Source organism: Amblyraja radiata, chromosome 16 (genome assembly GCF_010909765.2).
Source record: "Amblyraja radiata isolate CabotCenter1 chromosome 16, sAmbRad1.1.pri, whole genome shotgun sequence".
In the NCBI taxonomy this organism is placed as follows: Eukaryota; Metazoa; Chordata; class Chondrichthyes; order Rajiformes; family Rajidae; genus Amblyraja; species Amblyraja radiata.
Window position 1 is genome coordinate 433962 of NC_045971.1, and position 27964 is coordinate 461925.

General features: G+C 56.0%; 3 protein-coding genes across 5 annotated transcripts in view; 2 read left to right on the forward strand and 1 right to left on the reverse strand.

The window, feature by feature from the left end:
* LOC116981712 (titin-cap) overlaps positions 1 to 1775 on the forward strand; it is an 8392-nt gene extending 6617 nt beyond the window's left edge. Inside the window, exons 4-5 of the mRNA XM_033034766.1 lie at positions 380 to 713; positions 1252 to 1775. Coding sequence (XP_032890657.1) covers positions 380 to 713; positions 1252 to 1624 — 707 coding nt within the window. The 3' untranslated portion in view covers positions 1625 to 1775. The remainder of the gene's footprint in view (positions 1 to 379; positions 714 to 1251) is intronic.
* An 11913-nt stretch (positions 1776 to 13688) lies between these two features.
* pnmt (phenylethanolamine N-methyltransferase) lies at positions 13689 to 18593 on the forward strand. The gene is made up of 3 exons (XM_033034823.1): positions 13689 to 13935; positions 14477 to 14684; positions 17483 to 18593. Exons 1-3 carry the CDS (start codon positions 13791 to 13793, stop codon positions 17907 to 17909), a joined length of 780 nt encoding a protein of 259 aa, XP_032890714.1. The 5' UTR covers positions 13689 to 13790; the 3' UTR covers positions 17910 to 18593.
* A 760-nt stretch (positions 18594 to 19353) lies between these two features.
* Positions 19354 to 27959, reverse strand: pgap3 (post-GPI attachment to proteins phospholipase 3). Of its 3 annotated transcripts, XM_033034820.1 has the most exons (8): positions 27697 to 27959; positions 25214 to 25311; positions 24623 to 24775; positions 23675 to 23737; positions 23533 to 23594; positions 21845 to 21981; positions 21517 to 21721; positions 19354 to 20303 (listed from the first exon to the last, which is right to left on the reverse strand). In XM_033034820.1, the coding sequence occupies exons 1-8, from the start codon at positions 27911 to 27913 to the stop codon at positions 20240 to 20242; spliced, it is 999 nt and encodes a 332-aa protein (XP_032890711.1). In that variant the 5' UTR covers positions 27914 to 27959; the 3' UTR covers positions 19354 to 20239. The 3 variants fall into 3 exon arrangements, 2 of the variants coding, with proteins under 2 accessions (XP_032890711.1, XP_032890712.1); XR_004414287.1 differs by lacking the exon at positions 23533 to 23594; XM_033034821.1 differs by lacking the exon at positions 24623 to 24775.
* Between the last annotated feature and the right edge of the window lie 5 nt (positions 27960 to 27964).

Below are 27964 nucleotides of genomic sequence, written 5' to 3' on the forward strand. Positions count from 1 at the left end.
GAGTTACACGCCAGTTACTCCCGCTCGCTTCCCCTCACCCATCCTCAATATAACATTTAGACAATAGGTGCAGGAGTAGGCCATTCGGCCCTTCGTGCCAGCACCGCCATTCAATGTGATCATGGCTGATCATCCCCAATCAGTACCCCGTTCCTGCCTTCTCCCCATATCCTGACTCCGCTATCTTTAAGAGCCCTATCTAGCCATTTTGTGTCTGTCTTTGGTTTGAAGCGGTTCCTTCTTAGTCAAAATACCATTAATCACTCCTGACCCTTGACATTGCGGCTCTCCCTCACTGCCCCGCCTACAGCGCGGCGCTCCCTCAGTACTGCCCCGCCTACAGCGCGGCGCTCCCTCACTCCTGTCCCTCGCGGTTGAGCCGGGCCGTGTGTCTGGCACCGGCGGGCGAGTGCTGACAGTTGGAATGCGACGGGAACGTCACCAATTCCACAGCGAGTTCCCAGCGTGGGTTTAACCGGTGATAACAGCGCCCAGAATAGCGGCGGCGAGGTACTTAAAGGAGAGGCGAGCGGGCAGCGCTCAGACCGGACACCGAGACTGACCGAGCGGACACGGGTATCTGTGGGAAACAAGATGAAACTTTTGCCAGAAGCCACTCTCATCGCCTCGGTTAGAGAGGAGGACCAGCGGCGGAGGGAGTTTTACGCGGCAGAATGGGACGACCTGATCCTGAAAACGCGGCCCCACGACCGGTGAGTGGCCGAAGCCCGGGGCAGGAGGAGCAGAGAGGGGGGGGGGGGGATAGTTGAGGCAGGGACTATCCCAGCATTTAAGAGACCCTTGGACAGGTACATGGATAAGATATGGGTCAAACGCGGGCAGATGGGAATAGTGTAGATGTGGTTTGTTGGTATCAGAAGCAAGTTGTGTCACTCTATGACAGGGGCGAGACGCGGGGGTCGAGAGGTGGCGAATCACAGAGCGAGGGACAGACAGAGGGTGAAGGATTTATATAAAGAGACAAAGAGAGAGAGGGAGAGATGGGGGGGGGGGATAGGGAGAGGAAGGTTCAGCGAGACGCGAGAGAGGGTTAGACGCGAGGCACGGTGCAGGGGGTCGGGGTTACACGGGGCAGTGGGAAGAGGCGGTGGTCCCGCGGGAGTCGGGAGTCGTTGGTCCGCGGGGTGGGGGAGGGGGTGGGTGGGTGATCTGCGAGCGGGGAGATTGTGCGCCGGGCTATCCGGTCTAACCCGGTCTAACCCGGTCTAACGCGCCTCTTTCCGGCGGCAGGTGGTCTGCGGCGGAGCGGAGCGGCTGCCGGGGGGAGAGCTATGCGAGGAAGGGGCAGGTGAGCTACCTGCTACAACGCGGCCCGGACCTGCGGCTCCGGGCGGGACTCCTTGGCCGTGAGCTGACCGAGTATCACCTGCCGCTGCCCATCTTCACACCGGCGCAGGTCGGCGGCGGCACCGAGCGGCCAGAGGCGGAGCGGGAGTGGGAGCGGTCGCGGAGCCCGAGCGGCGTCTGTGCCGACAAGAAGGAGATCTCGGCGATCACCAGAGACTTGCCGCCACTCATGCAGCCCGCGTCCTTGGGCAAGAAGCCGGACATGGCCCGCAGGTCCCTGTCACGCTCCATGTCACAGGAAGCGCAGCGGGGCTGAGCTGCCCGGGTCTATCCCCGGCGGACGGTGCAAGGAACCGGCATGTGTTGGGCGGGCGGGCGGGGGCAGGTTGGCAGCGGGGCGGCGGAGACGGATTTGGAAGCGGGGAGAGAGGCGCGGGGGTGACGGGCGGACGGGCGGGCGGGAGCGGCGGCGGCGGCGGCGGCGGAGACGGATTTGGAAGCGGGGAGAGAGGCGCGGGGGTGACGGGCGGGCGGGCGGGAGCGGGGGTGACGTGTGGTTGGAAAGTGCCGGGGAAATTTGTTTATCTTTGTAGATGTTTGATGATTTATTTTTGTAATTGATGCTGATTTATTTCTAATAAACGTGAGTGAGTTTGGACGTCGATGAGTTTTTCTTCTTCTCCTTGTGTTTGTGTCGCTGTCGCCAGTTCAATGTGTGTTTCCGACGATGCTGTCAGATTGGCGCGAGTACACGCCTTCTGGAAACCCTTAGCCGCTCGGCCCACTGTGTCTCTGCAATCCCACACCGAACTATCTCTCCTTACAACCGTGCGCAGTCGCGTTGGGATCACGGTGTGAGCGCGGGGGCAACGGATAAACCCGGGGATAAAACACAAACTAACTTTATATGTGCCAGTAAGTGACGGAGTTTACTGAAGCCGACGCGGAAACGCAATTACACACCTGCTGATGTCAAGCTTCTGGCGCAGCGACTCGGCGCTGGGGGTCTTGAGGCGAGACCGCTGCCGCCCGCCCCCCGCTCTAGGCCCGACAGCTTCCCGCGGCTCCGGTACCCGCTCCAGTTCCCGCTCCCCCCCCCCCCCCCCCCCCCCCACCTCAAACCCCGCCACCCAGGGCGTTTAGCTCAGTTGCGTCGGCGCTAAATCCCCTCAATCTCGCACAATCTGGGTCCCACCCGCGACCCCCCGCCCCCGGTATCTCCGGACTGAAGCCTTACTGCCGGGGAGAGGGGGAGAAGGAAGGGGGAGGGGGGGGGGGGGCTGACGGACGGGATATTTTCCAAAGATCAACGTGACCTACAGCCTCTAACCTTTGCCCTGACTTTCAAAGGACAGCCGCAGCACAACTGCACAGCTCCGGTGTTCAGGGTCTGAGCGAGGTTGTCGGTGTGGAGTTTGCCCGCTCTCCCGGTGATAGGTGGGTGCTCCGGTTTCCTCCCCCGTGGGTCAGTTGGCCGCTGTGAATGGCCCCGCGCGTGGCGGGGATGATGGTGTGCGTGTGGGGGGAGGGGGGGGGGGGGGGGTTGGGGGAGGAACTGGGATCTGAGAACATTTTTGTATTAAATGGAAATAAAACATAATGAGAATGAAAAGCCCGGGAACCACAGGCTGCTGCATCTGCCGCCACCGTTACTGGTTACTGTAGCAACTCAACCACACTCGTGGATCATCTTAGAAAGTTGTCCTTCACACTGAGGCATTTCCACATTGGAACCGACGTCAAACACCAAGGAGTAACTCAGTGGGTCAGGCAGCATCTGTGGAGAACGTGGATAGGTAACGTGGGGGGGGGGGGGGAGAGTTCCCGGTGTCAGGACTTACCCTCACCCCCACTCAGAGTCTCTCCGCGTCCTTGCCGCGCCTTTGACAGCGGTTAACGAGGCGGTAAAAACAGAGCGAGCGACGAGCCGTCAGTAACCGGACACGGCCCGGGAGAGGCAGAACATTCCGCAGCCCAGTGGCCTGACTCATCGCTGTCTGTTGCCGCAGCTCGGGGGGGGGGGGGGGGGGGGGGGGAAGGGGGGTGTCAGGGTCGTGCCGGGGGCAGGCGCGGATGCCCCGACCCGGGGGAATGTGTGTGTGTGTGTGTGTGTGTGTGTGTGTGTGTGTGTGTGTGTGTGTGTGTGTGTGTGTGTGTGTGTGTGTGTGTGTGTGGTGGGGGGATTCTTCTTGTGTCGTCGAGGGTTTCCCCGGGGTACCCCCCCCCGGTGGGGAGGATGCAGGGGTCGGAGGTCTCGCGCCAGTGCCCCCCCCCCCCCACCATAACGGTGTCGCTGCCTGGGCTCGTGTCTAATGGGATCACAAAGTCCGATATAGACAACATCATCTGTAAAAACCGAGACACAGAGAGACACAGACAGAGACAGACAGAGAGAGAGAGAGAGAGAGAGAGAGAGAGAGAGAGAGAGAGAGAGAGAGAGAGAGAGAGAGAGAGAGAGAGAGAGAGAGAGAGAGAGAGAGAGAGAGAGAGAGAGAGAGAGAGAGAGAGAGAGAGAGAGAGAGAGAGGCAGAGGCAGATGCAGAGATAGAGATAGAGATAGAGATAGAGAGACATAGACAGATAGAGAGACACAGAGAGCGACAGGGAGAAAGACACAGAGACACAGAGAGACAGACAGAGAGACAGAGAGACACAGAGACACAGACAGAGAGAGACAGATACAGAGATAAACAGATAGGCACAGAGAGACACAGAGACAGACAGACAGGGAGACACAGAGAGACAGAGAGAGACGCAGAGCACCGAGGGGAGGTTGTTCTGATCTTTGACCCAAGACCATGTCCAGACCGGGCTGTGATATAACCATATAACCATATAACAATTACAGCATGGAAACAGGCCATCTTGGCCCTTCTAGTCCGTGCCGAACACGTATTCTCCCCTAGTCCCATATACCTGCACTCAGACCATAACCCTCCATTCCTTTCCCGTCCATATAACTATCCAATTTATTTTTAAATGATAAAATCGAACGCCTCCACCACCTTCACTGGAAGCTCATTCCACACAGCCGCCACTCTCCGAGTCTGAAGAAGGGTTTCGGCCCGAAACGTCGCCTATTTCCTTCGCTCCATAGATGCTGCTGCACCCGCTGAGTTCCTCCAGCAATTTTGTGTACCCACTCTCTGAGTAAAGATGTTTCCCCTCATGTTACTCCTAAACTTCTATCCCTTAATTCTCAAGTCATGTCCCCTTGTTTGAATCTTCCCTACTCTCAGTGGGAAAAGCTTATCCACGTCAACTCTGTCTATCCCTCTCATCATTTTAAAGACCTCTGTCAAGTCCCCCCTTAACCTTCTGCGCTCCCGAAAATAAAGACCTATCTTGTTCAACTTGTGATGTTCAGTAGACAAGTGGCATCTTCCCAGCGACTCGGCGACTGCTGCCAACCACTCGGCGCCGGGACAATTACAACATTCCACAGCCTATCCAAGTTTCCAGCGATAGTGGAGCCAGCTCCTAATCATGTTCTGGAAGCTTCTGTAGCGCGTGCCTGGCTGTTGGAGAGATATCAGCTCCTGGGGATTCTGATATCTGTCGCCGTTTGTCCCTGTCCAACTAAATCCTTCAAAACAAACACAGATCCTGGGGCTCTGAGAGTGGGGGGGGGGGGGGGGGGGGGGGCAGGGGGGGGGGGGGGGTGGTGAGGAATGTGGGGAAGGGGTGTCGGGCTAGTGGGGGTGGGCGGGGGGTTTGGGACGGGGGGAGTGTGGGGGTTCGGACAGGTCGGTAGCTCATGGCGAAGGTGCGCTGCTGTGAATACTGAAGATTAAACACATTCGACAGACTGAATTCCACATGAGAGAGAAATTGGCCGTTCGCCCCATCGAGTCTGTGCCAGCTCCCAATCCCATTGCCCCACGCGTGTCCATCATATATTGAACGTCCGGTTACACTGTAGGGAATTTGCAGCCGTCGGCTAATTTACCGACCCACACGTCTTTCATGAGTTTTAGGAGCAGAATGGGGCCATTCGGCCCATCAAGTCTACTCCGCCATTCAATTGTGTCTCTCCCTCCTAACCCCATTCTCCTGCCATCTCCCCATAACCCCTGACATCCAGACTAATCGCCGCCTTAAAAATATCCACTGACTGGGCCTCCACAGCCTTCTGTGGCAATTAATTCCACAGATTCACCCTCCTCTGACGAAATAAATTCTCCTCATCTCCTCTCCACAGGCATGTTAGTTATTTTATTCCGAGAGTCCTCGACTGGTGGAGACATCATCTGCACGTCAACGCCATCCAGGTCTTTCACTATTTTGTAAGTTTCAACGAGGTACCCCTTCATCCTTCTGCACTCTGGAAGGAAACCGGAGCAACGGTAAGTTACCCACGCGGTGAGAGGGAGAACGTGCAAACTCCACACAGACAGAAGCCGAGGTCGGGTTCGAACCCGGGTATCTGGAGCTGTGAGTCTGTGCTACTTTGCCGCTATGTGTGTATGTTGACAGAGTGGCTTCAGTATCTCTCTACCCCGCTCGCTCTCACCCTCCTCCTGCCCAATATCCGTCTGATCGACGGCATTTACCCGAGCTGACACAGCTGTAGAGTTGCTGCCTCACAGCGCCAGAGACCCGGGTTCGATCCTGACTACGGGTGATGACTGGATGGAGTTTGCATGTTTTCCCCGTAACCGCGTGGGTTTTCTCCGGGTGCTCGGGTTTCCTGCCACACTCCCAATGTTTGTAGGTTAATTGGCTTCTGTAAAATTGTCCCTAGAATGTGGGATAGAACTCGTGCACGGGGTGACGCGGACTCTGTGGGCCGAAGGGCCTGTCTCCACGCTGTGTTTCTAAACTAAACTAAACTGATGGAATGACCAAGCGGGACCAGGGCTCAGCGGGTGGGTCGACGAGGAGAGGCCGCCGCCACTGACCGGGCTCATTGAACAATAACAAGACTTGTATTTCTCTAAATCCCAGCTCGTGTTGTTCCTGAGCTCCCGAGCGCGGTCTCAGCTCGCCGCTGGATCCAGAACAGGCGCCTGGAATCCGTCAATATTACACGTAACCGTGGCGACCTCCCGGCCCGGCGCTGCTGCTATCCCAAGGACACGGAAGTAAACACGTCTGACGTCAACGCTCAATTTAATACAAAATGGCACAGAGTCCTGGAGTAACTCAGCGAGTCAGGCAGCATCTCTGGGGGCGTTTAGTTGGTGAGGAAGTGGACATTTTTAAGACGGAGAGTGGCAATTTTTTTATTAGTCCCGGTGTCAGGGGTTATGGGGAGAAGGCAGGAGAATGGGGTCAGGAGGGAAAGATAGATCAGCCACTATTGAATGGCGGAGTTGGCCTCGATGGGCCGAATGCCTAATCCTGCTCCTATCGGCAGCTGAGTGCCCCCACTCCCCGCTCACCCCCCCCCCCCCCTTCCCTCCGCACCCCACACCCACACCCACACTCCCACGACCTGACGTCCCCGTGACCTCTGTCCCAAACAGCGAGTAAACAGCAGCTGCGACCCTATGTTTAGTCAGCTCGGGAATCTCTCACAGTCACGCCCAGAACATCCTGGCCTCGAGAGATCGGCTGAGCCCCCCCCCCCCCCCCCCCCCGGCTCAGACCCAGCGATGATGAGCCGGCAATGGTGAAGGAGCAGTGACGTGTAGTATTAATGCCAGCAGAGGGTGAGAAGCTGCTCCATTCCTTAGTGGCCAAGAGACAGTGAATCAGTGTTTCAATCCCTCTGTCTGGATGGGGGGGGGGGGGGGGGGGGGGGTATCTGTTCACTGACCGGTGTCCCTCTCTCTGTCTCTGGGGGGGGGGGGGGTATCTGTTGACGGACCAGTGTGTCTCAGTCCGTCTTTCTCAAGAAAATATCTGTAAACTAGTGTATTTCAGTCCGTTTCTCAGGGGATATGTGTGCACAGAACAGTGGCTCCTATTTTAATATCCCAGTGCTTAGGCATCTTGCCTGGCTGATGATCAAACAACTCTCCCAATCGCTGACCTTTCACTATGACTCAGTCCACCTGTTTGAGGCACTGGCTGCTTACATGACATCATAACATCACTGCTTACATTCGATCTTCATCTATTCCAAGTCAACACAGTAAATACCACGGGAGGTGGATGTCAGTCAGCCCGAACAATCCTGGTGCAGAGGCGTGTACACAGAGAGAGATGGTATCTGGAGCCGTGTGTATGTGTCTGTATGTGTGTGCATGCGTGTGTATGTGTGTGTGTATGTGTGTATTTATGCTTACGTGTGCGTGTATGTGTATGTGTGTGTGTGTGTATGTGCGCCCGATGTAGCGTACATATACAAAGAACATCCCAGCATGGTTATACACTGTGGTACACCACACACTGCACACAGAGATAAGGCATACCAGCCCCAGTCTGAGCGCATTGGGGAGTGGGGCAGGTTGTGAGATGGGGTGGTGGGGGAGGTGGGGGGGGGGGGGGTACCCTGTGCGTTTTTAACAGGGGCACATGATGCAATGCAAGACTGAGGCAGGTGAGAGGCTGGAAGGAGAGTTAGTGGACAGGGAGGCGAATGGCAGGGAGCGAGGTGGATTTAATTGTATTTATTTTCATGTGAGAGTCCTGGGATTAAACCAGGGCGTGGGAAGGTGCGTGGAACTGGGACGTTGCAGGACTGGCAGCTTCGTGTTCCCGGGTACAGATGCTACGGGAGAGATAGAAGAGTGGGGACGGGTGTAACAGAGGAAGGGGTGTTGCTTCATTGATTAAGGAGCATGTCACAGCTGTGGTCCGGGATGGCATTACTGATCGTTCGTCCAATGAGGCCATATGGGTGGCAAGAATGGGATGATCGCCTTGCTGGGAGTGTCCTATAGGCAGCCAAATAGTCAGCGGGAATTGCAAGAGTAAATATGCCAGGAGATTGCAGGCAGCTGCAAGACTAATAAGATTTTAACTTTCCAGATATAGACTGGGACTGTCATGGTGTCAAGGGCTTAGTCGCGGTGGAATTTTACGGAGATGGAAGATTACGGAGAGTCGGATTGTCAAGGAAGACTCTCTCTAACTTCTACAGGTGCACAGTCGAGAGCATGCTGACCGGTTGCATCGTGGCTTGGTTCGGCAATTTGAGCGCCCTGGAGAGGAAAAGACTACAAAAAGTAGTAAACACTGCCCAGTCCATCATCCGCTCTGACCTTCCTTCCATCGAGGGGATTTATCGCAGTCGCTGCCTCAAAAAGGCTGGCAGTATCATCAAAGACCCATACCATCCTGGCCACACACTCATCTCCCTGCTACCTTCAGGAGCCTGAAGACTGCAACAACCAGATTCAGGAATAGCTACTTCCCCTCAGCCATCAGGCTATTAAACCTGGCTCGGACAAAACTCTGATTATTAGCAACCACTTTCTGTTATTTGCACTACCAGTTTATTTATTCATGTGTGTATATATTTATATCATGGTATATGGACACATTTATTTGTTTTGTAGTAAATGCCTACTATTTTCTGTGTGCTTAAGCAAAGCAAGAATTTCATTGTCCTATACAGGGACACATGACAATAAACTCACTTGAACTTGAACTTGAATTTGTGAAATCTGTTCAGGAAATGTTCCTCAGGAGACGCACAGATGACCCTACACGGGAGAGGGCAAAGCCTGACCTACTCTGAGGAAATTGGGAAGGGCCAGTGACTGAGTGTCAGTGGCCGAGCCGTTTGGCAACAAGTACAGTTCTAATAACTTTACAATAGTTATGGATAAAGACAGGGCGGGCCCACAAATTCTGACGTGAGGCAAGGCCAAGTTTCCTGATATTAGACAGGAACCGGAGCAGGTTGTTCGCGGGCAAAGGGACCTGGAAAGTGGGATGTGTTTAATAATGTGATGACATGCATGTTCCTGTTAGAGTGAAGGCAGGTAGCTGGGGTTGGGATGAGAGACATTGAATCTCAGGCAAGGGCAAAAAGGCGGAAGGAGATCATTCTGGCAGATATTTAGGAGGATTTTTGAGATTTAGGAAAAGATGGTAACTCGAGGGAGAGTCGGGCCCTCAGAAACCAATGCGTTGAGATTTGGATTAAAATGTGCAATGCATGATTAGTAAGTTTGCAGATGGCACTAAAGATGGCACTTGGATGATCAGCCATGATCATATTGAATGGCGGTGCAGGCTCGAAGGGACGAATGGCCTCTACCCCTGCACCTATTTTCTATGTTTCTATGTTTTTAAAGTAAATGCTAAAATCGATGGCGAAGAAGTAGAAACAAGGAACTGCAGATGTTGGTTTACCAAAAAAAAAGACACAACGTGCTGGAGGAACTGAGCAGACCAGGCAACATCTATGAATGTTGAATCTGTGGAATTCATTGCCACAGAAGGCTGTGGAGGCAGTCAATTGATGTTTTAAACACAGACATTTAGATTCTTGATTAGGCCGGTGTCGGGGGTTAAGGGGAGAAGGCAGGAGAATGGGGTTGAGACCGAAAGATAGATGGCGGGTGTAGACTTGATGGGCCGAATGGACCTAATTCTGCTTCTGTCATTTATAAACACGAGAAAGGGTGATATTTCTGCACGTGACGCACAACATCACCCTGTGGTTGATAGTGAAGCTGGGCATCAACAATTACAGCGGGATGTTGTTTTGCTGGGCCAGTGGGCTGATGAATGGATGATGGTGTTTCATGCTGGTAAGTGTCAGCCAGGTGTGCATTCCATAACATGCCCTTCACAGGGAATGGCAGGACCCTGGGGAGTGTTGTAGTGCAGAGGTGTCCCTGGCATCACAGGTACACGGGGTGATCAAGAACAGGTACATGGAGTGATCAAGAACAGGTACACGGGGTGATCAAGAACAGGTACACGGGGTGATCAAGAACAGGTACACGGGGTGATCAAGAACAGGTACACGGGGTGATCAAGAACAGGTACACGGGGTGATCAATAACGCTGTGAGTTCAGAAGTCAGGATACTCGATGCCAGTTTTCATTGTTGGGTTGGTAATGGAGAGAGTTGGTTCCTCAGATTCCTGGGCGTTTCCATCTCAGATGATCTACCTCCCCAAGGTTCAATAATCACCAAGATGACACCGGCGTTTACACAGATTCCACATGTCACTGAAAACTATAAAACACCTCTGCAGATGCCAATACAAAGTATCCTGACTGGTTGCAACACAGCTGGGCACGACATCCCCACCACACAGGAAGCGGAAATGTTGAAGAGAGTGGCCATCTCAGTCCGCTTCCAGGACCCAGGTCATTCCTGGTCCTCATAAACACGTGGAAACAAGTCTGGAAAATGGGTCTCGACCAGAAACGTCACCTTCTCCAGAGATGCTGCCCGACCCGCTGAGTTATTTCAGCATTGTACCTTTTCCCTCATAAACATGCTCCTTTCCTACAACCATCAGGTCCTTGAACCGACCCGCACAACTCTACCCCCCCCCCCACCCCCACCCCCACCCCCCCTCACCCACCCCCACCCACACCCCCCAACCCCATCCTTCGCCCACCCCAATGTGTTGTACTAATGTATTGTTTTGCAGTCCTTGTCTTATCACCGCGTTATACAATGTCATTGTGTTTTAGTGAGCTGACCGGGTCAATGTGGCCGCGGGGCCGCTGTACCCGATACCTCGCCCGTGACAGTGAACTCCACCCGGCCGAGTGGCCGCTACTTTGATGGTGTGTGCAGATCTGTCGACAACTTATTTAGAACAGGTTCCTGGAGATAATAATCCACTGACGCCAAATGCAAGTTTCATCACAAGGTTGAGCTTGATTTGGAATCTAATAAACGGTGAAATGTGCGGTGTGTGTGTGAGGGACATCGGCGTCAAATGAAGAGCGAATGTGGAGCGGTCAGCGCCAATGGCAGCATTCCCTCCTGGAATCAGACAGCGCTCTCCGCCTCTGACAATGGCCTTATCTATAAAATACTCTAACTGTATTAGTTCCCCGCTCTGCTTTCCATCTGCGCTGGGAAGTCTGGTTAGATTGTGATATGTTGGTACACAGATAGTCAGCGTGACTTCATCTAACCACGTTACCGCTTCTGAATGGCCCTTCCTGCTCGCCGCCTCTGCTCTTTGTTACATCTGTTCATTATAACCACAGCGACCTGTTGAAAGCCACGTCGGGTTATTTCTGTGTTAAACTGATAACCGGAGATGATTACATTCTCCCGTAGTTGAGGCTGATCGGGGATGGGGGGGGGGTTGCTGCCATCACAGAGCGGGCAACTACTCGCAACGCACCGACACAGAGACTGGACTGGAAACACAGAGAGTGGCTTAGGACAGTTAACCCATAACCCTGACACTCTGACCCCCTAAACCCTGAACTCTGACCCTGACACTCTGACCCTGACTCTCTGACCCCCTAACCCCTGACACACTGACCCTGACACTCTGACCCCCTAACCCTTGACACTCTGACCCCCTAAACCCTGACACTATGACCCTGACAATCTGACCCCCTAACCCCTGACACTCTGACCCCCTAACCCCTGGCACTATGACCTTGACACACTGACCCTGACACACTGACACTCTGACCCCCCTAAACCCTGACACTCTGACCCTGACACTCTAAGCCCATAACCCCTGACACAGTGACACAGTGACCAGGACACTCTGACCCCGACACACTGACCCTGACACACTGACACACTGACCGTGACACCCTGACCCCCTAACCCCTGACACTCTGACCCTGACACCCTACCCCCTGACACTATGACCCCTGACACTATGACGCCTGACACACTGACCCAGGACAGATGACCACTGACACACTGACCCCGGATATCTGACCCCAGTTCCATCCTCACTGCCACACCGGGCCCTGGCCCCATTCAACTCACCGGCTTAACTGGGAAATGTATAATTGAAGAGTCGAGAGGCAAGAGTGTTTTATTGTCACGTGTCCCAGTTGCTTGCAGCGGCTCCACAGAATATGTAAACATTGTAAACAATATAATAAATGATAGTGAAGTCCCTGCAGGTCAGCAGGTGCAGGGCCGGGCCGGGCCGGGCCGGGTCACTACATCCACAGCCGCTGATACCCGCCCCGTCCTAAACCGGCCCGAACTGTCCAAACCCGGGCCCGGCACATTGATGCAAAGCCACACAATGACCATCAATACCTCAACCTCTGAGGAGATTTGGAAAACTAACCAGAGATAGACACAACATGCTGGAGTAACTCAGCGGGACAGGCAGCATCCCTGGAGACGTTTCGGGTCGAGACCCTTTTTCAGACCGAACTAACCAGTCTGAAGAAGGGTCTCGCCGCCCTGCCCACGCTCACATCTCGCTGCAACCATCGGGAAGAAGGTTCTGGAATCTGACAACCGTGACCTCCAGGTTCAAGAGCAGATTTTGCCCAGCGACCACCAGGCTCCTGCACAACACTAACCTCGGCTTCAGTTTGTGCTCCGTTTACTTGATATCTCGATAGGACAAGTTTCGAGGGATAAGGGCCAAAGGCATGCAGGTGGGACTAGTGTAGATAGACACAAAACGCTGGAGTAACTCAGCGGGTCAGACAGCATCTCTGGAGACTAGTGATGATGGGACATATTGGTCGGTGTGGGCAAGTTGTGCCGAAGGGCCTGTTTCCACGCTGTGTATCTGGGAATGTGGCGCATTATTGATTGTTTTGGATTTATTTCTGTTGTTGCCCTAATGTCCATCATCGGCTCTGACCTTCCTTCCATTGAGGGGATTTATCGCAGTCGCTGCCTCAAAAAGGCTGGCAGTATCATCAAAGACCCACACCATCCTGGCCACACACTCATCTCCCTGTTACCTTCAGGTAGAAGGTACAGGAGCCTGAAGACTGCAACAACCAGGTTCAGGAATAGTTACTTCCCCTCAGCCATCAGGCTATTAAACCTGGCTCGGACAAAACTCTGATTATTACCAACCACTTTCTGTTATTTGCACTATCAGTTTATTTATTCATGTGTGTATATATTTATATCATGGTATATGGACACATTTATCTGTTTTGTAGTAAATGCCTACTATTTTCTGTGTGCTTAAGCAAAGCAAGAATTTCATTGTCCTATACAGGGGCACATGACAATAAACTCACTTGAACTTCAACTTGAATGTGTCCGTCAAGCAGCAGCGAGTCAGAATGTCGGAGTTCCGGTCCTGGTGGATACAACAATTAAACACTTGGCTCTCATCCGCTGCTGATAAACTGCGCCGCGTCCACACGACATTCACATAGATTTATGCTCAGCCCGAAGGTTGCCACTGATTTCCATCACTGATAACGCTGTTTACCAGGGTCCTTAACCTGGCTAATGAAATCATTCTGAACCTGCCCCACAGCGCTGATGTACTCACAGCGTATAAATGCCACAACATTGGCCCTCTGTTGCAGAACGCTCTCTCCTTCCAGCACGGCCTAGTGGGTAACCAGTGGTCACTCTGCTGCGCCCCTGGTCAGTGCAGTGCAGTGGTCACTGTAGATTCTCTGGGCAGTGCCAGCGTGCCACGGTGAGGATGGCACAGGGTGCTGACGGGTACCAACTCTTCAACCCTCGGGCTTACCTACAGAACAACTACACGTCGCCCAGGGCAAACTTTCAGCGAGAGGACAGCGTTGTGCCATGGAAACTTCGTTGCTTCGCAGCCTCGTTCTCCACAGGTCAGGAACAGCGCCGGGCACAGGGAGGGGTCAGTGTGGCCGGAGAGGGCCAGTGTGGCGGGGGCACAGGGAGGGGTCAGTGTGGCCGGAGAGGGCCAGTGTGGCGGGGGCATAGGGAGGGGTCAGTGTGGCTGGAGACACAAAGAAGGGTCAATGACCTTCAGTGACTGCAGGAGGGGCAGTTGGCAGTGTGGACCAGGGACATCAGTGGTCTGGTGTCAGTGGGGCGGGGCAGAGATGTCCAGTGGCCTGGGAGGCTGCAGAGTGTGTGGGATGCCCGGTCCCCGCAGCGCCACAGGAGTGAGCAGCTGGACGGTGGGATGGTGGGATCAGTGCAGGATGGTGTGGACTGGTCTGTGATGGTGGGGTCAGTGCGAGTCATTGTGGGTCAGTGCGGGTCAGTGTGGGTCAGTGCGGGTCAGTGTGGGTCAGTGTTGTCCGGTGGGAGCGGTGGCGGGGGGGGGGGCAGTGTGGGCTGAGGCGGTGGAGGAGTAGCCCCGGTCCACGGGCTGTCTGTGACTGGGACGCTTTGTGTGTGTAGGGGAGATCCGAGGGGATACGCTGCTGGACATCGGCTCCGGACCCACCTTCTACCAGGTGATCAGCGCCTGTGACTGGTTCGGCTCCGTCATCATGTCTGACTATCTGGAGGTGAACCGGGAGGAGCTGCGGCGCTGGTTGCGCGGGGAGCTCGGTGCCTTCGACTGGAGCCCCTTCATCAAGTACGTGTGTGGCCTGGAGGGCAAGAGGTGAGTGGTCCTGGGGTCACTGCAGGGGTCAGTGCAGGGTTCACTACAGGGGTCAATGCAGGGGTCAGTGTAGGACGATCGGAGTCCATGCCGATCACCCACTCCCTGCCCACTCGGGACAATTTACAGAAGGCCGATTAACCTACAAACCCGCAAATCTTGGGAATGTGGGAGGACACCGGTGCACCCGGAGCAAACCCACGCGGTCACGGGGATAACGTGCAAACTCCACGCGGACAGCCGCTGAAGCCAGGATCGAACCCGAGGAGCGTCGACAAGGTGGGTTGTGGGAAGATGTTTCTTGTGGGAGAACCGAGAACCCGAAGTCATTAAAAATAAGGAACAGGTGCTAATACAAAGTGTAATACACATTGGACAGGTGCAGGGATAGGACAGGTTTAGAGGGATACAGGCCGGTGGGGGCATGTTGGCCGGTGTGGGCAAGTTGGGCCGAAGGGCCTGTTTCCACGCTGTATCACTCTATGACTAGGATATGTGAAAAGAAAGAGATTAGTTAAAACAAATGTAGGTCCCTTGCAGTCAGAAACAGGTGAGTTGATCATGGGGAACAAGGATATGGCGGACCAATTGAATAACTACTTTGGTTCTGTCTTCACTAAGGAAGACATAAATAATCTGCCGGAAATAGCAGGGGACCGCGGGTCAAAGGAGTTGGAGGAATTGAGTGAAATCCAGGTTAGCCGGGAAGTGGTGTTGGGTAAATTGAATGGATTAAAGGCCGATAAATCCCCAGGGCCAGATAGGCTGCATCCCAGAGTACGTAAGGAAGTAGCTCCAGAAATAGTGGATGCATTAGTAATAATCTTTCAAAACTCTTTAGATTCTGGAGTAGTTCCTGAGGATTGGCGGGTAGCAAACGTAACCCCACTTTTTAAGAAGGGAGGGAGAGAGAAAACGGGGAATTACAGACCAGTTAGTCTAACATCGGTAGTGGGGAAACTGCTAGATTCAGTTATTAAAGATGGGATAGCAGCACATTTGGAAAGTGGTGAAATCATTGGACAAAGTCAGTATGGATTTACAAAAGGTAAATCATGTCTGACGAATCTTATAGAATTTTTCGAGGATGTAACTAGTAGCGTGGATAGGGGAGAACCAGTGGATGTGGTGTATCTGGACTTCCAGAAGGCTTTCGACCATGTCCCACATAAGAGATTAGTATACAAACTTAAACCACACGGCATTGGGGTTCAGTAATGATGTGGATAGAGAACTGGCTGGCAAACAGGAAGCAAAGAGTAGGAGTAAACGGATCCTTTTCACAATGGCAGGCAGTGACTAGTGGGGTACCGCAAGGCTCAGTGCTGGGACCCCAGCTATTTACAATATATATTAATGATCTGGATGAGGGAATTGAAGGCAATATCTCCAAGTTTGCGGATGACACTAAGCTGGGGGGCAGTGTTAGCTGTGAGGAGGATGCTAGGAGACTGCAAGGTGACTTGGATAGGCTGGGTGAGTGGGCAAATGTTTGGCAGATGCAGTATAATGTGGATAAATGTGAGGTTATCCATTTTGGTGGCAAAAACAGGAAAGCAGACTATTATCTAAATGGTGGCCGACTAGGAAAAGGGGAGACGCAGCGAGACCTGGATCTCATGGTACACCAGTCATTGAAAGTAGGCATGCAGGTGCAGCAGGCAGTGAAGAAATCGAATGGTATGTTAGCTTTCATAGCAAAAGGATTTGAGTATAGGAGCAGGGAGGTTCTACTGCAGTTGTACAGGGTCTTGGTGAGACCACACCTGGAGTATTGCGTACAGTTTTGGTCTCCAAATCTGAGGAAGGACATTATTGCCCTAGAGGGAGTGCAGAGAAGGTTCACCAGACTGATTCCTGGGATGTCAGGACTGTCTTATGAAGAAAGACTGGATAGACTTGGTTTATACTCTCTAGAATTTAGGAGATTGAGAGGGGATCTTATAGAAACTTATAAAATTCTTAAGGGGTTGGACAGGCTAGATGCAGGAAGATTGCTCCCGATGTTGGGGAAGTCCAGTACAAGGGGTCACAGCTTAAGGATAAGGGGGAAATCCTTTAAAACCGAGATGAGAAGAACTTTTTTTCACACAGAGAGTGGTGAAACTTTGGAACTCTCTGCCACAGAGGGTAGTCGAGGCCAGTTCATTGGCTATATTTAAGAGGGAGTTAGATGTGGCCCTTGTGGCTAAGGGGATCAGAGGGTATGGAGAGAAGGCAGGTACGGGATACTGAGTTGGATGATCAGCCATGATCATATTGAATGGCGGTGCAGGCTCGAAGGGCCGAATGGCCTACTCCTGCACCTAATTTCTATGTTTCTATTCACCTGTTGAAGACAGAGATGGTGGATTTATTCTCAGAGAATGCTGGGTCAGTGCGGGACTCGCGGGGGTGGGGGGACACGCGGTGGGGGGAAGGGCTCGGGGGTGGGGGGGAACTCGCGTGGGGGTGGGGAGGCTCGCTGGGGTGGGGGGGAACTCGCGTGGGGTGGGGGAACTCGCGTGGGTAGGGGAACTCGCGTGGGGGTGGGGGTGGGGAGGCTCGCTGGGGTGGGGGTGGGGAGGCTCGCTGGGGTGGGGGGGGGAACTCGCGTGGGGGTGGGGAGGCTCGCTGGGGTGGGGGGGGGAACTCGCGTGGGGGTGGGGAGGCTCGCTGGGGTGGGGGTGGGGAGGCTCGCTGGGGTGGGGGTGGGGAGGCTCGCTGGGGTGGGGGTGGGGAGGCTCGCTGGGGTGGGGGTGGGGAGGCTCGCTGGGTTGGCGGCGGGGACCAGCTACTGACGGGTGATGTCCGCGCAGGGACCAGTGGCAGGCCATGCAGCAGCGGATGAGGGATAGGATTAAGGAGGTGTACCACTGCGACATCACGCAGTTGCAGCCGCTGCAGCCGCGACTGCTGGAGCCGGTGGATGCCATCACCACCACCTTCTGTCTGGAGTCGGTGTGCCGGGATAAGGAGGCGCTGCAGCAGGCTCTGGCCAACATCACGTCGTTGCTGAGATCCGGCGGCTCGCTGCTGATGGTCGGCGCGCTGGGCGAGTCCTACTACCTGGCGGGCGAGGCCAAGCTCCCCGTGGTCCCGCTCGATGAGGCGTATGTGCGGGAGGCGGTGGGCAACGCCGGCTACAACATCCGCGTCTTCAAGACCTACAACATGCCGCCCGAGCTACAGACCGGCGTGGACGATGTGAGCGGCGTCTTTTACCTCCAGGCTCAGAAGCTGTGAGCGGCGCTACCCTCCCTCCCCTTCACAATGCAGGGAAATAGTATATACTCCCCTTAGGCCACTCTGCCCATCCCCTGCCTGCAATCCCATCTGTCTCCTCCCCCTTTCCTATGTTCCCTCCAAACCTGCAGTCTGCTCACGTATAGGCTTTTGACTGGATAGCAAATGCTTCCCACTGTACCTCGGCGCACGTAACCCTCTGCTCCCCCCTCCTCCCCGGTCGGGGCGCATCAGGGAGCGCCCGGGGTCTGGCACACTGTAGGCAACTTTGTTTATTGTATCTATGTGTCCATGCGCTTACTGCCGAGCCACACGGAGCGCATTACTGACCCAGCCCGGACGGGGAAAGGCTCAGCCGCCGCTCCTGATCCGCGCCGCAGCCGCCAGCGTCTCCCGGTCTTTATTGTTTCAACGCCACGGCCCGGAAACTAAACCCTCCCCTCCTCGTAACTGCACCACCCGTGTAGTGGAGGGATGGCCCTGCACCCCGGCGCGCTGTCCAGCTGTTCCAGCTGTGTGTAATTGCAACGTGTTGTGACTTTGTGCAATGTGGGCAGCTGTGTCCAGCTGTGCTGTGTCCGGCCTTGCTCAATGCGCTGCTTACAAAGCTTCACCCGCCTCGCGTGTGTGTGTGAACAAGACATGGTGTGAGGTTGTACAGAATAAAGGCAGAGTTAAAACTCATGGAGACTCAGACACATCATAAACTGCCGGGGAACTTTTAGAGATAAGTAAACAGGCCCACACCGCCCAGCGATCCCCGCACAATAATACTACACACACTGGGGACAATTTACATTTACACCAAGCCAATTAACTTACAAACCTGTACGTCTTTGGAGTGGGTGTGCGTGGGGGGAAACTGGAGCACCCGGAGAAAACCCACGTGGTCACGGGGAGAACATGCAAACTCCGTCCACACAGCACCCGTTGTCAGGATCGAACACGGGTCTCTGGCGCTGTCAGGCAGCAACTCCACCGCTAGCCCCCTCCCCACACACCCACCCCCACATCCACTAGCCCCCTCCCCACACCCCTCCCCACACAATCCCCCCTCCCCACACACACCCACTAGCCCCCTCCCCACACCCCTACCCCCTCCCCACACACACCCACTATCCCCCTCCCCACACACACCCACTAGCCCCCTCCCCACACTCCTACCCCCTCCCCACACAATCCCCCCTCTCCACACACACCCACTAGCCCCCTCCCCACACACCCACCTCCCCACACACACCCACTATCCCCCTCCCCACACAACCCCCCCTTCCCACACACACCCACTAACCCCCTCCCCATCCATCCACTCCGATTCCTCCCCACCACCCACAGCGCTGGTGGGCAGGTACAGCAGCAAAGCTGCCGGCACCTGTGGGCTGAAGGGCCTCACTACACTGAGGTGAACAAACCAACATTCTGACCCAGCTACAAAACACATCCGTCACAGAAATGTACTCGTTTATTGGTCCTTCAAAATATTCCTGACATTCAGTTTAGTGGCTGGAGAATGTGCTGGTGCCTGGCCCTGGGTCTCTGATACTGAGGAGTGTGGCTGGGGAGGGGGTGGGGGGGAGGGATGGGGACACAGGTGGGAGGGGAGGGGGGGGGCGGGGCTGCTGCGGATTAGCTGCGAGGGTGGGGCCGCAGTAATGCAGTGGGTGGTGCCGTGCAGACTGCGGGTGACCCAAGAGTGGAGAGGGGGAATTGTGCGGGGGCCGGGGGGCCGGGGGGGGACCCAGACGTGAAGCATCAGACAGGATGTCACGCTGTAGACGGGTTCCCACCGGCAGCAGCATCAGCAGTGGCACGAGGCACAGGGCCCGATATACACGGACACACACACACGCATGTACAGCCCGGTATACACGGACACACACACACATGTACAGCCCGGTATACACGGACACACACACGCATGTACAGCCCGGTATACACGGACACACACACGCACATGTACAGCCCAGTATACACGGACACACACACGCATGTACAGCCCAGTATACACGGACACACACACGCATGTACAGCCCAGTATACACGGACACATACACGCATGTACAGCCCGGTATACACGGACACACACACACACATGTACAGCCCGGTATACACGGACACACACACATCTACAGCCCGGTATACACGGACACACACACATGTACAGCCCAGTATACACGGACACACACACGCATGTACAGCCCAGTATACACGGACACACACACGCATGTACAGCTCGGTATACACGGACACACACACACATACACAAAGGCCCCGCGTGAGAGTGGCGAATCCGGAAGGTGTCACCCTCGGTCCTCAGGCCAGTTTCCGCGTTACTCCTCCTTTCGGTAACCTCCCCTCACAGCCAGAAGCTGCAGGCTGTCATCCACCAGGAAGCTGCGGGCAGGGGCAGAGGTTAGAGGGTAGGGTCAGAGGGTAGAGGGCAGGGTCAGAGGTCAGAGGGCAGGGTCAGAGGGTAGCGTTAGAGGGCAGGGTCAGGGAGAGGGTTAGGGTCAGAAGGCAGGGTCAGGGAGAGGGTTAGGGTCAGAAGGCAGGGTCAGGGAGAGGGCAGGTTCAGAGGGCAGAGGGCAGGGTTATGGAGGGGGCAGAGGGCAGGGAGAGGGCAGAGGGCGGGCAGGGGCAGGTGGAGAGGGCAGAGAGTGACAGTTAATGTATGATCACACTGCCGTTTCACTGCTGATCAATACAAAGCTGGTCACAGGCACTGAAATCCCCTTCCACTATAATGCTGCAACGTTTGTAGCACCGGGTCCTGCCTCTGTAACTCCAGTATGAGGAGTTAACGCCACACAGAGGCCCAGACTGGAGGCTGCGGGGGGTCACAGTGTGACGGCAGCCTCTCTGTGTGCGCAGTATCGGCCCACACCTGCTGGCACCGCTCGTGGGCTCACGTGGCAGTTACTGATGCCCCTACATCAGGCAGAGAACATAAAGGTACAGCACAGGAACAGGCCCTTCAGCCCACATTGTCTGTGTGTTGCACGATGCCTAAACCAATTCTCATATCTGCAAGCGTGTGATCCATATCCCTCCGTATCCATGTCCCTATCCAAGAGTCTCTTAAACACCACTATCGTATATCAGCCTTCACCCCCATCCCCGGCAGCAGGTTCCAGCCCCCCAACACCTTCTGTGTAAAATAAAGTTTCACTTGAAGGGGGGCAGGTTGGAGGGGGCAGCTTTTGCCAGGGTGAGAGAGAGCTGGGGGAGGGGCGGGACGGAGGAGTTGGGAGCTGTGACACTGCCCACACTGTAAAAGAGGAAGGGTACGGGGATGGTGCTGAAGTGCCAGGTTGCGTGGGCATCCAGCACCCACAGCAGAGGTGAGACTGGGGCAGTCGGGGGGGGGGGGGGGGGGGGGGGGGGGGGGGTTGTAGGAGCAGAGCCGGTGGAGGGGGGGGTCAGTGGGAGAGCGGTGCAAGGGGTCGGAAGCTGCGACGTTAGGGTTGGGGTGGGTGGGGGGGGGCAGTGGGGAGGGGCGGTGCGAGGGGTCGGGGGCTGTGACGTTAGGATTGGGGGGGCAGTAGGATTGGGACGGGAGGAGTGCGCGGAGCGAAGGGTCGGTAGCTGCGACGTTGCCCACACTGACCTGTAGAACAGGAAGGGTACAGGGATGGTACTGAAGTGCCAGGCAGCGTGGGCATCCAGCACCCACAGCAGCGGCGGGAAGTCGAGCAGCTCGAGCAGCGCCAGTCCGTGCAGCATCACCACCACCGCTGCGCACTTCCACACGTAGGGCAGGCGTCGGCGGTTCCTCAAACACCAGCCCAGCCACCACAACACGTTGAACAGGCCTGGAGGCACAGTACAGTGGGGTAGCATCAATCAGCACACCATGCCCAGTGGCAGCTCCATCAGCCACTGCACAGTAACTCTGCATGGCCACCCGTCCCCTCCCCACCCCCTGCTCTCCTTACCTATTAACACATTGGCGGTCATGTTGTATCCGTAGTCAAAGCGGATGTAGGTGAGGTACCAGACGTGGCCGGTGAACAGCACAATCAGCAGCGTTCCAAAGAGACTGGCCACCCAGGGGCGGTGCAGGCCCACGGTTCTGGTGAGGAAACACACCATGACCAGGGATGGCAGCAGTCCATGTGTGTGACAGGCACATCGTACAGAGACCCCACATCACACAGAGAGATCACACAGAGAGACCCCACATCACACACAGAGACCCCAGGCACAGACCCCACATCACACAGAGAGACCCCACATCACACACAGAGACCCCAGGCACAGACCCCACATCACACAGACCCCACATCACACAGAGAGACCCCACATCACACACAGAGACCCCACATCACACACAGAGACCCCACATCACACAGAGCCCCAGGCACAGACCCCACATCACACAGACCCCACATCACACAGAGAGACCCCACATCACACACAGAGACCCCACATCACACACAGAGACCCCACATCACACAGAGCCCCAGGCACAGACCCCACTTCACACAGACCCCACATCACACAGAGAGACCCCACATCACACAGAGAGACCCCACATCACACACAGAGACCCCACATCACACACAGAGACCCCACATCACACACAGAGACCCCACATCACACACAGAGACCCCAGGCACAGACCCCTCATCACACAGACCCCACATCACACAGAGAGACCCCACATCACACAGAGAGACCCCACATCACACAGAGAGACCCCAGGCACAGACCCCTCATCACACAGACCCCACATCACACAGAGAGACCCCACATCACACAGAGAGACCCCACATCACACACAGAGACCCCACATCACACACAGAGACCCCACATCACACACAGAGACCCCACATCACACACAGAGACCCCAGGCACAGACCCCTCATCACACAGACCCCACATCACACAGAGAGACCCCACATCACACACAGAGACCCCACATCACACAGAGAGACCCCACATCACACACAGAGACCACACATTATACAGAGATGCCTCACTGCGCCAGAGACCCAGGTTCAATCCTGACTGCGGGTGATGTCTGTACAGTGTTTATACGTTCTCCCTGTGACTGCGTGGGTTTTGTCCGGGTGCTCCGGTTTCCCCACACATTCCAGAGACACGACATTTTTTTGGTTAATTGGCTTCTGTAAAATTATAAATTGTCTCTAGTGTGTAGGATAGTGTTAGTGTGTGGGGTGATCACTGGTCGGCGTGGACTCGGTGGGCTGAAGGGCCTGTTTCAGTGCTGTATCTCTAAAGTAAATCCTGATGCTCCATCTCCTGTGCTAGGGACATGCAGGTCAGGAGAAGGGATTCCACAGGAGAGGCAGTGAGGCTGCAGCCGGTACAAGAAGTTGTTTGTGTACAGGGAGCTGTATCAAACACCGTGACTATCAAACCAGAAGAGGTCAGCAAGCAGCAACAGAGAGACATCTACAGCTGAAACACCAGCTGCCCTGGCAAACAACACCATGCCTTTGTGTGTCCCAGAGCCACTTGTCAGGCAGACCCCACCCTCCTCCCAACCTCCACCTCAGCCTCCATCCCCACCCCTCCTCACCACCCGTTTGTGGGCCCACAGAGGCGGGCGGGAGGGAGGGAGGGAGGGAGGGAGGAGGGCTTGACACACAACACTCACCGCACACAGCACAGGTAGATGGAGTAAAGCACAGCGGCCGAGGCACAGAAGTAATCCATTTTCTGCAAAATTAAAATGAGGGTAAATGCAGCAACATTGAGTGAGTGGGAGCAGGGTGGAAGCACTGGGCTCTGGTACTCACCTCTGTCAGTGCAGTGTCCCGAGTGTGGAACACAGTGGACCAGACCCAGGCGTTGAGGGTGACCTGTGAGAGAGAGGTGACAAAACACTTGATCATGCATGGAACAGCTCCACTCACCGTTAGTGTGGAGGTTCCCTTCCCCTCCGCACTCTCCCATCATCCCGCGGTGCGGAGCAGGGTTTTCCAGGAACGTTCCCAGAGCAGTGTGACCGCTCCCTCCATCCTGTCCCCCTCACTGGGGATACACTGCAGGACAGGGCAGTGCCCAGCACCCGGCGCACAATGCCCGGTCAACGTTGCCCCCTCCATCCCGTCTCCCTCACTGGGGATACACTGCAGGACAGGGCAGTGCCCAGCTCACAGTGCCCGGCTCACAGCGCCCGGTCAACGTTGCCCCCTCCATCCCGTCCCCCTCACTGGGGATACACTGGAGGACAGGGCAGTGCCCAGCGCCCGGTCAATGTTGCCCCCTCCATCCCGTCTCCCTCACTGGGGATACACTGCAGGACAGGGCAGTGCCCAGCTCACAGTGCCCGGCTCACAGCGCCCGGTCAACACCGTCCCCTCCATCCCGTCTCCCTCACTGGGGATACACTGCAGGACCGGGCAGTGCACAGCGCCCGGTCAACGTTGCCCCCTCCATCCCGTCTCCCTCACTGGGGATACACTGCGGTCAACATCGCCTTCCACCCACTGTTTACTCAGCGAGCGGCTATGGTTTCATCTCGGACAAGGCCAGGGGCAGGATGGTGCCCAAACCTCCACGGCCAGAGCGCAGAACATTCCCTCCCCACGTGCCACAAACAGTGGTAATGCGGTCGCCAGGGCAACGCCATCGTCAGGGTACAACCCCCCCTCCCCCAGCATACAACAGCCCACACACAGAGGGGCTTTGCCATTAGCAGGCGTTACGCGGAGAGCAGAGCGTGGGGATGGCGGTTTGCTTACGAAGGCGAAGGACACACAGGTGTGGTACATGGGGCACTCGGTGGGCACTGCTGCCCGGTACCGGGCCAGCATCAGCAGGTTGGCCAGTCCGTTCAGCATGGAGGCAATGGCTGAGGCCGGCTCCTGGAAGCAAAGGAACCGGTAGAAGGGCCACTACAGGAGGAAGAGAGGGAGCATCAGACAGGAGGTCACGTACACTGATCCACCACACTTCCCCTCACACACACCCTAACCCACACTCACCTCCCCCCACCCCCCCCCCCCCCACCGTGCAGGAACAACCCGCCCTCCCTCCCCATCCGTTCTCCATCCTCTCCCACACCCTGCCTCTGACCACTACTCCACCCCCACATGCTGTCCCCTGCCCTCACCCACTGTCCCCTGTCCTGCCAAGAGCAATGCTGGCTGGGTGGGTGCCTCTGCCAGCTAAAGCTCAAGTTGGAATGAGGGGCTCCATGGAGAGACCCAGACTGCCCTGGTATAAGCTCTGTCTCCATAAAATAAGAGGATATTTGCAACAGGACAGATAAAACAGGCTGCATTCGACTCAATAGCAAAGGGTGGGTCTCTAAATGCACTGTTTCTCATTACCTTGCCATGAAACTGAGGCACCTTGTGTCCCTCTGTGAGATACACACCCACAGTGGCCCACATACAGTCATATTGGCAATCATCCGCACAGCTCCAGCCTGCCAGCATAAACACACAAACTTCATCTCAACACAGCACCAATGATCACACACTACAATATAGATTCATTTCTCAGAAAAGCAGCCATTAACCGGCCAATAGTCAGGTATTAAAGTTCAATATGGAATACCAGCGGTCAGGTCCCAACACCTCCAGGTCCGAACAAAGAGGACAGGATGGAGGTGGATCAGTAACCAGGAGTAAGGTCCAAGTCAACGGGAATAAGGAAAGCTCTGACTGACTAATCACAGCAGCGGGAATCACTGGTCGTTGGAAGTTGATCATCAGAACCTTGTGGGGTGCAGGCCAAGATCTTGGGGGGGGGGGGGGGCAAAGAGTGGGAGGTGGGTCCAGGGTCACAGATCCTGGTGAAGGGTCCCTGGGATGGGGGGGTGAAGGGTCCCCGGGATGGGGGGGGGCAGGGTCCCTGGGATGGGGGGGCAGAGTCCCCGGGATGGGAGGGAGTGAAGGGTCCCCGGGATGGGGGGGTGAAGGGTCCCTGTGGTAGGTGGAAAGAGTGTGGTGTACCCCATAAGGAAGTGTGCGTATCGTGAAATGTGTCTCGGAGACTGTCCCCAGTGAGGGGTGAAGGTAGACACAAAATGCCGGAGTAACACAGCGGGACAGGCAGCATCTCTGGAGAGAAGGAATGGATTGACGTTTCCTCTGAAGATTGGTCTCGACCCGAAACATCTTCGGTTTAAACCAGCATCTGCAGTTCCTTCTTACACATTTGGTCTGGTCCTCAGCGAGGGGTAGTGGGTTCACGGGAGGGGTGTGTGTCCGATAGAGGGTTTGTCCTGGGAAGGGGGGGGTAGTGTCCCGGCGAGTCTCCGATGGGGTGTGTGTCCCGTGGGGAGGGGTGTGTCACTGTGGGGGTGAGGGGTGTGTGTGGGGAGGGGTGTGTCCCTGTGGGGGGTCCCTGTTGAAGGGGAGGGGTGTGTGTGAGGGATGGGGGGGATGTGGAGGTGTGTCCCTGTGGGGGCGTGAGGGGTGTGTGTGAGGGGGAGATTGTGGGGATGTGTCCCTGTGGGGGGAGGGGGGATGTGTGCATGGGTGTGCGTGAGGGATGGGGTGGTTGTGGGGGTGTGTGTGGGGAGGGGTGTGTGTGGGGAATGTCAGGACTTTCATATGAAGAAAGACTGGATAAACTCTGCTTGTACTCGCTAGAATTTAGAAGATTGAGGGGGGATCTTATAGAAACGTACAAAATTCTTAAGGGGTTGGACAGGCTAGATGCAGGAAGATTGTTCCCGATGTTGGGGAAGTCCAGAACAAGGGGTCACAGTTTAAGGATAAGGGGGAAATCTTTTAGGACCGAGATGAGGAAAACATTTTTCACACAGAGAGTGGTGAATCTGTGGAATTCTCTGCCACAGAAGGCAGTTGAGGCCACAATTCATTGGCTATATTTAAGAGGAAGTTAGATGTGGCCCTTGTGGCTAAAGGGATCAGGGGGTATGGAGAGAAGGCAGGTACAGGATACTGAGTTGGATGATCAGCCATGACCATATTGAATGACGGTGCAGGCTCGAAGGGCCGAATGGCCTACTCCTGCACCTATTTTCTATGTTTCTATGTCTCTGTGGGGGAGAGGGGTTTGTGGGGTTTGTGTCCCTGTGGGGGGGGGTGTGTGTGTGGGGGGGGGGGGTGTGGGGGGGGGGGGGGGTGGGGGGGGGGGTGTGTGGGGGAGGTGTGTGTGTGGGGAGGGGTGTGTGAGGGGGGGTGTGCGTGTGAGGAGGGGTGTGTGTGGGGGAGGGGTGTGTGTGTGTGAGGGGTGTGTGTGTGTGAGGGGGGTGTGGGGTGTGTGGGGGAGGGGTGTGTGAGGATGTGCATCCCTGTGGGTGGAGGGGGGTGGGTGAGGGGGGGGGGGGGGGTGATGTGTGTCGCGTTGTGTCCCTGTGGGTGGAGGGGGGTATGTGAGGGGGGGGGTGTGTGATGTGTGTCGCGGTGTGTCCCTGGGGGGGGGGTGGTGATGGGTGTCGGGTGTGTCCCTGTGTGTGTGTGTGGGGGGGGGGGGGTGATGTGTGTCCCTGTGGGGGTGGTGTGTGGGGGGGGGGGGGGGGATGATGTGTGTCCCTGTGGGGGTGTGTGTGAGGGGGGGGATGTGTGTCCCTGTGGGGGGGGGTGCGAGGGGGGGGGGGGGGGGGGTCCCTGTGGGGGGGTGTGTGAGGGGGGGGGGGTGATGTGTGTCCCTGTGGGGGTGTGTGTGAGGGGGGTGGGGTGATGTGTGTTGCATTGTGTCCCTGTGGGGGTGTGTGTGAGGGGGAGGTGTGTCCCTGTGGGTGTGTGTGTGAGGGGGGTGTGTGTGTGAGGGGGGGGGGGGGGTGATGTGTGTCCCTGTGGGTGGAGGGGGGTGTGTGTGTGTGAGGGTTGGTCCGCACCTGTCAGCCGCATGTGTAGAGGCTGCGCCGAGCGAAAGTTCCGCAGCGCGGCCCCGGTGCAGTTGCGCCGCTCGCATTGATGCACACAGTGGCGGTAGGAGGGTTCACGGTCACCCTGCGAGCAGCGGGCGGGCGGGGCCCAGACCAACAGGAGCAGGAGCAGCGGGAACTCCAGCCCGAGGCCGAGGCCGCAGCGGAGCCGGGCCCCAGGCCGCATCCTCCTCTTCCCGCCGCACTTCCGGCGCGCCGTGCACACCGCTCCCCCCGC

Coding starts and splice junctions, on each gene's coding strand:
- pnmt (XM_033034823.1), top strand. CDS start 13,791: ATGGCACAGGGTGCTGACGGGTACCAACTCTTCAACCCTCGGGCTTAC. Junction 13,936..14,476: donor CGCAGCCTCGTTCTCCACAG/GTCAGGAACAGC, acceptor TTGTGTGTGTAG/GGGAGATCCGAGGGGATACG. Junction 14,685..17,482: donor TGTGGCCTGGAGGGCAAGAG/GTGAGTGGTCCT, acceptor ATGTCCGCGCAG/GGACCAGTGGCAGGCCATGC.
- pgap3 (XM_033034820.1), bottom strand. CDS start 27,913: ATGCGGCCTGGGGCCCGGCTCCGCTGCGGCCTCGGCCTCGGGCTGGAG. Junction 21,722..21,844: donor GACCGCCAATGTGTTAATAG/GTAAGGAGAGCA, acceptor CTGTGCCTCCAG/GCCTGTTCAACGTGTTGTGG. Junction 20,304..21,516: donor GTACCCTTCCTGTTCTACAG/GTCAGTGTGGGC, acceptor CCCTGCCCGCAG/CTTCCTGGTGGATGACAGCC.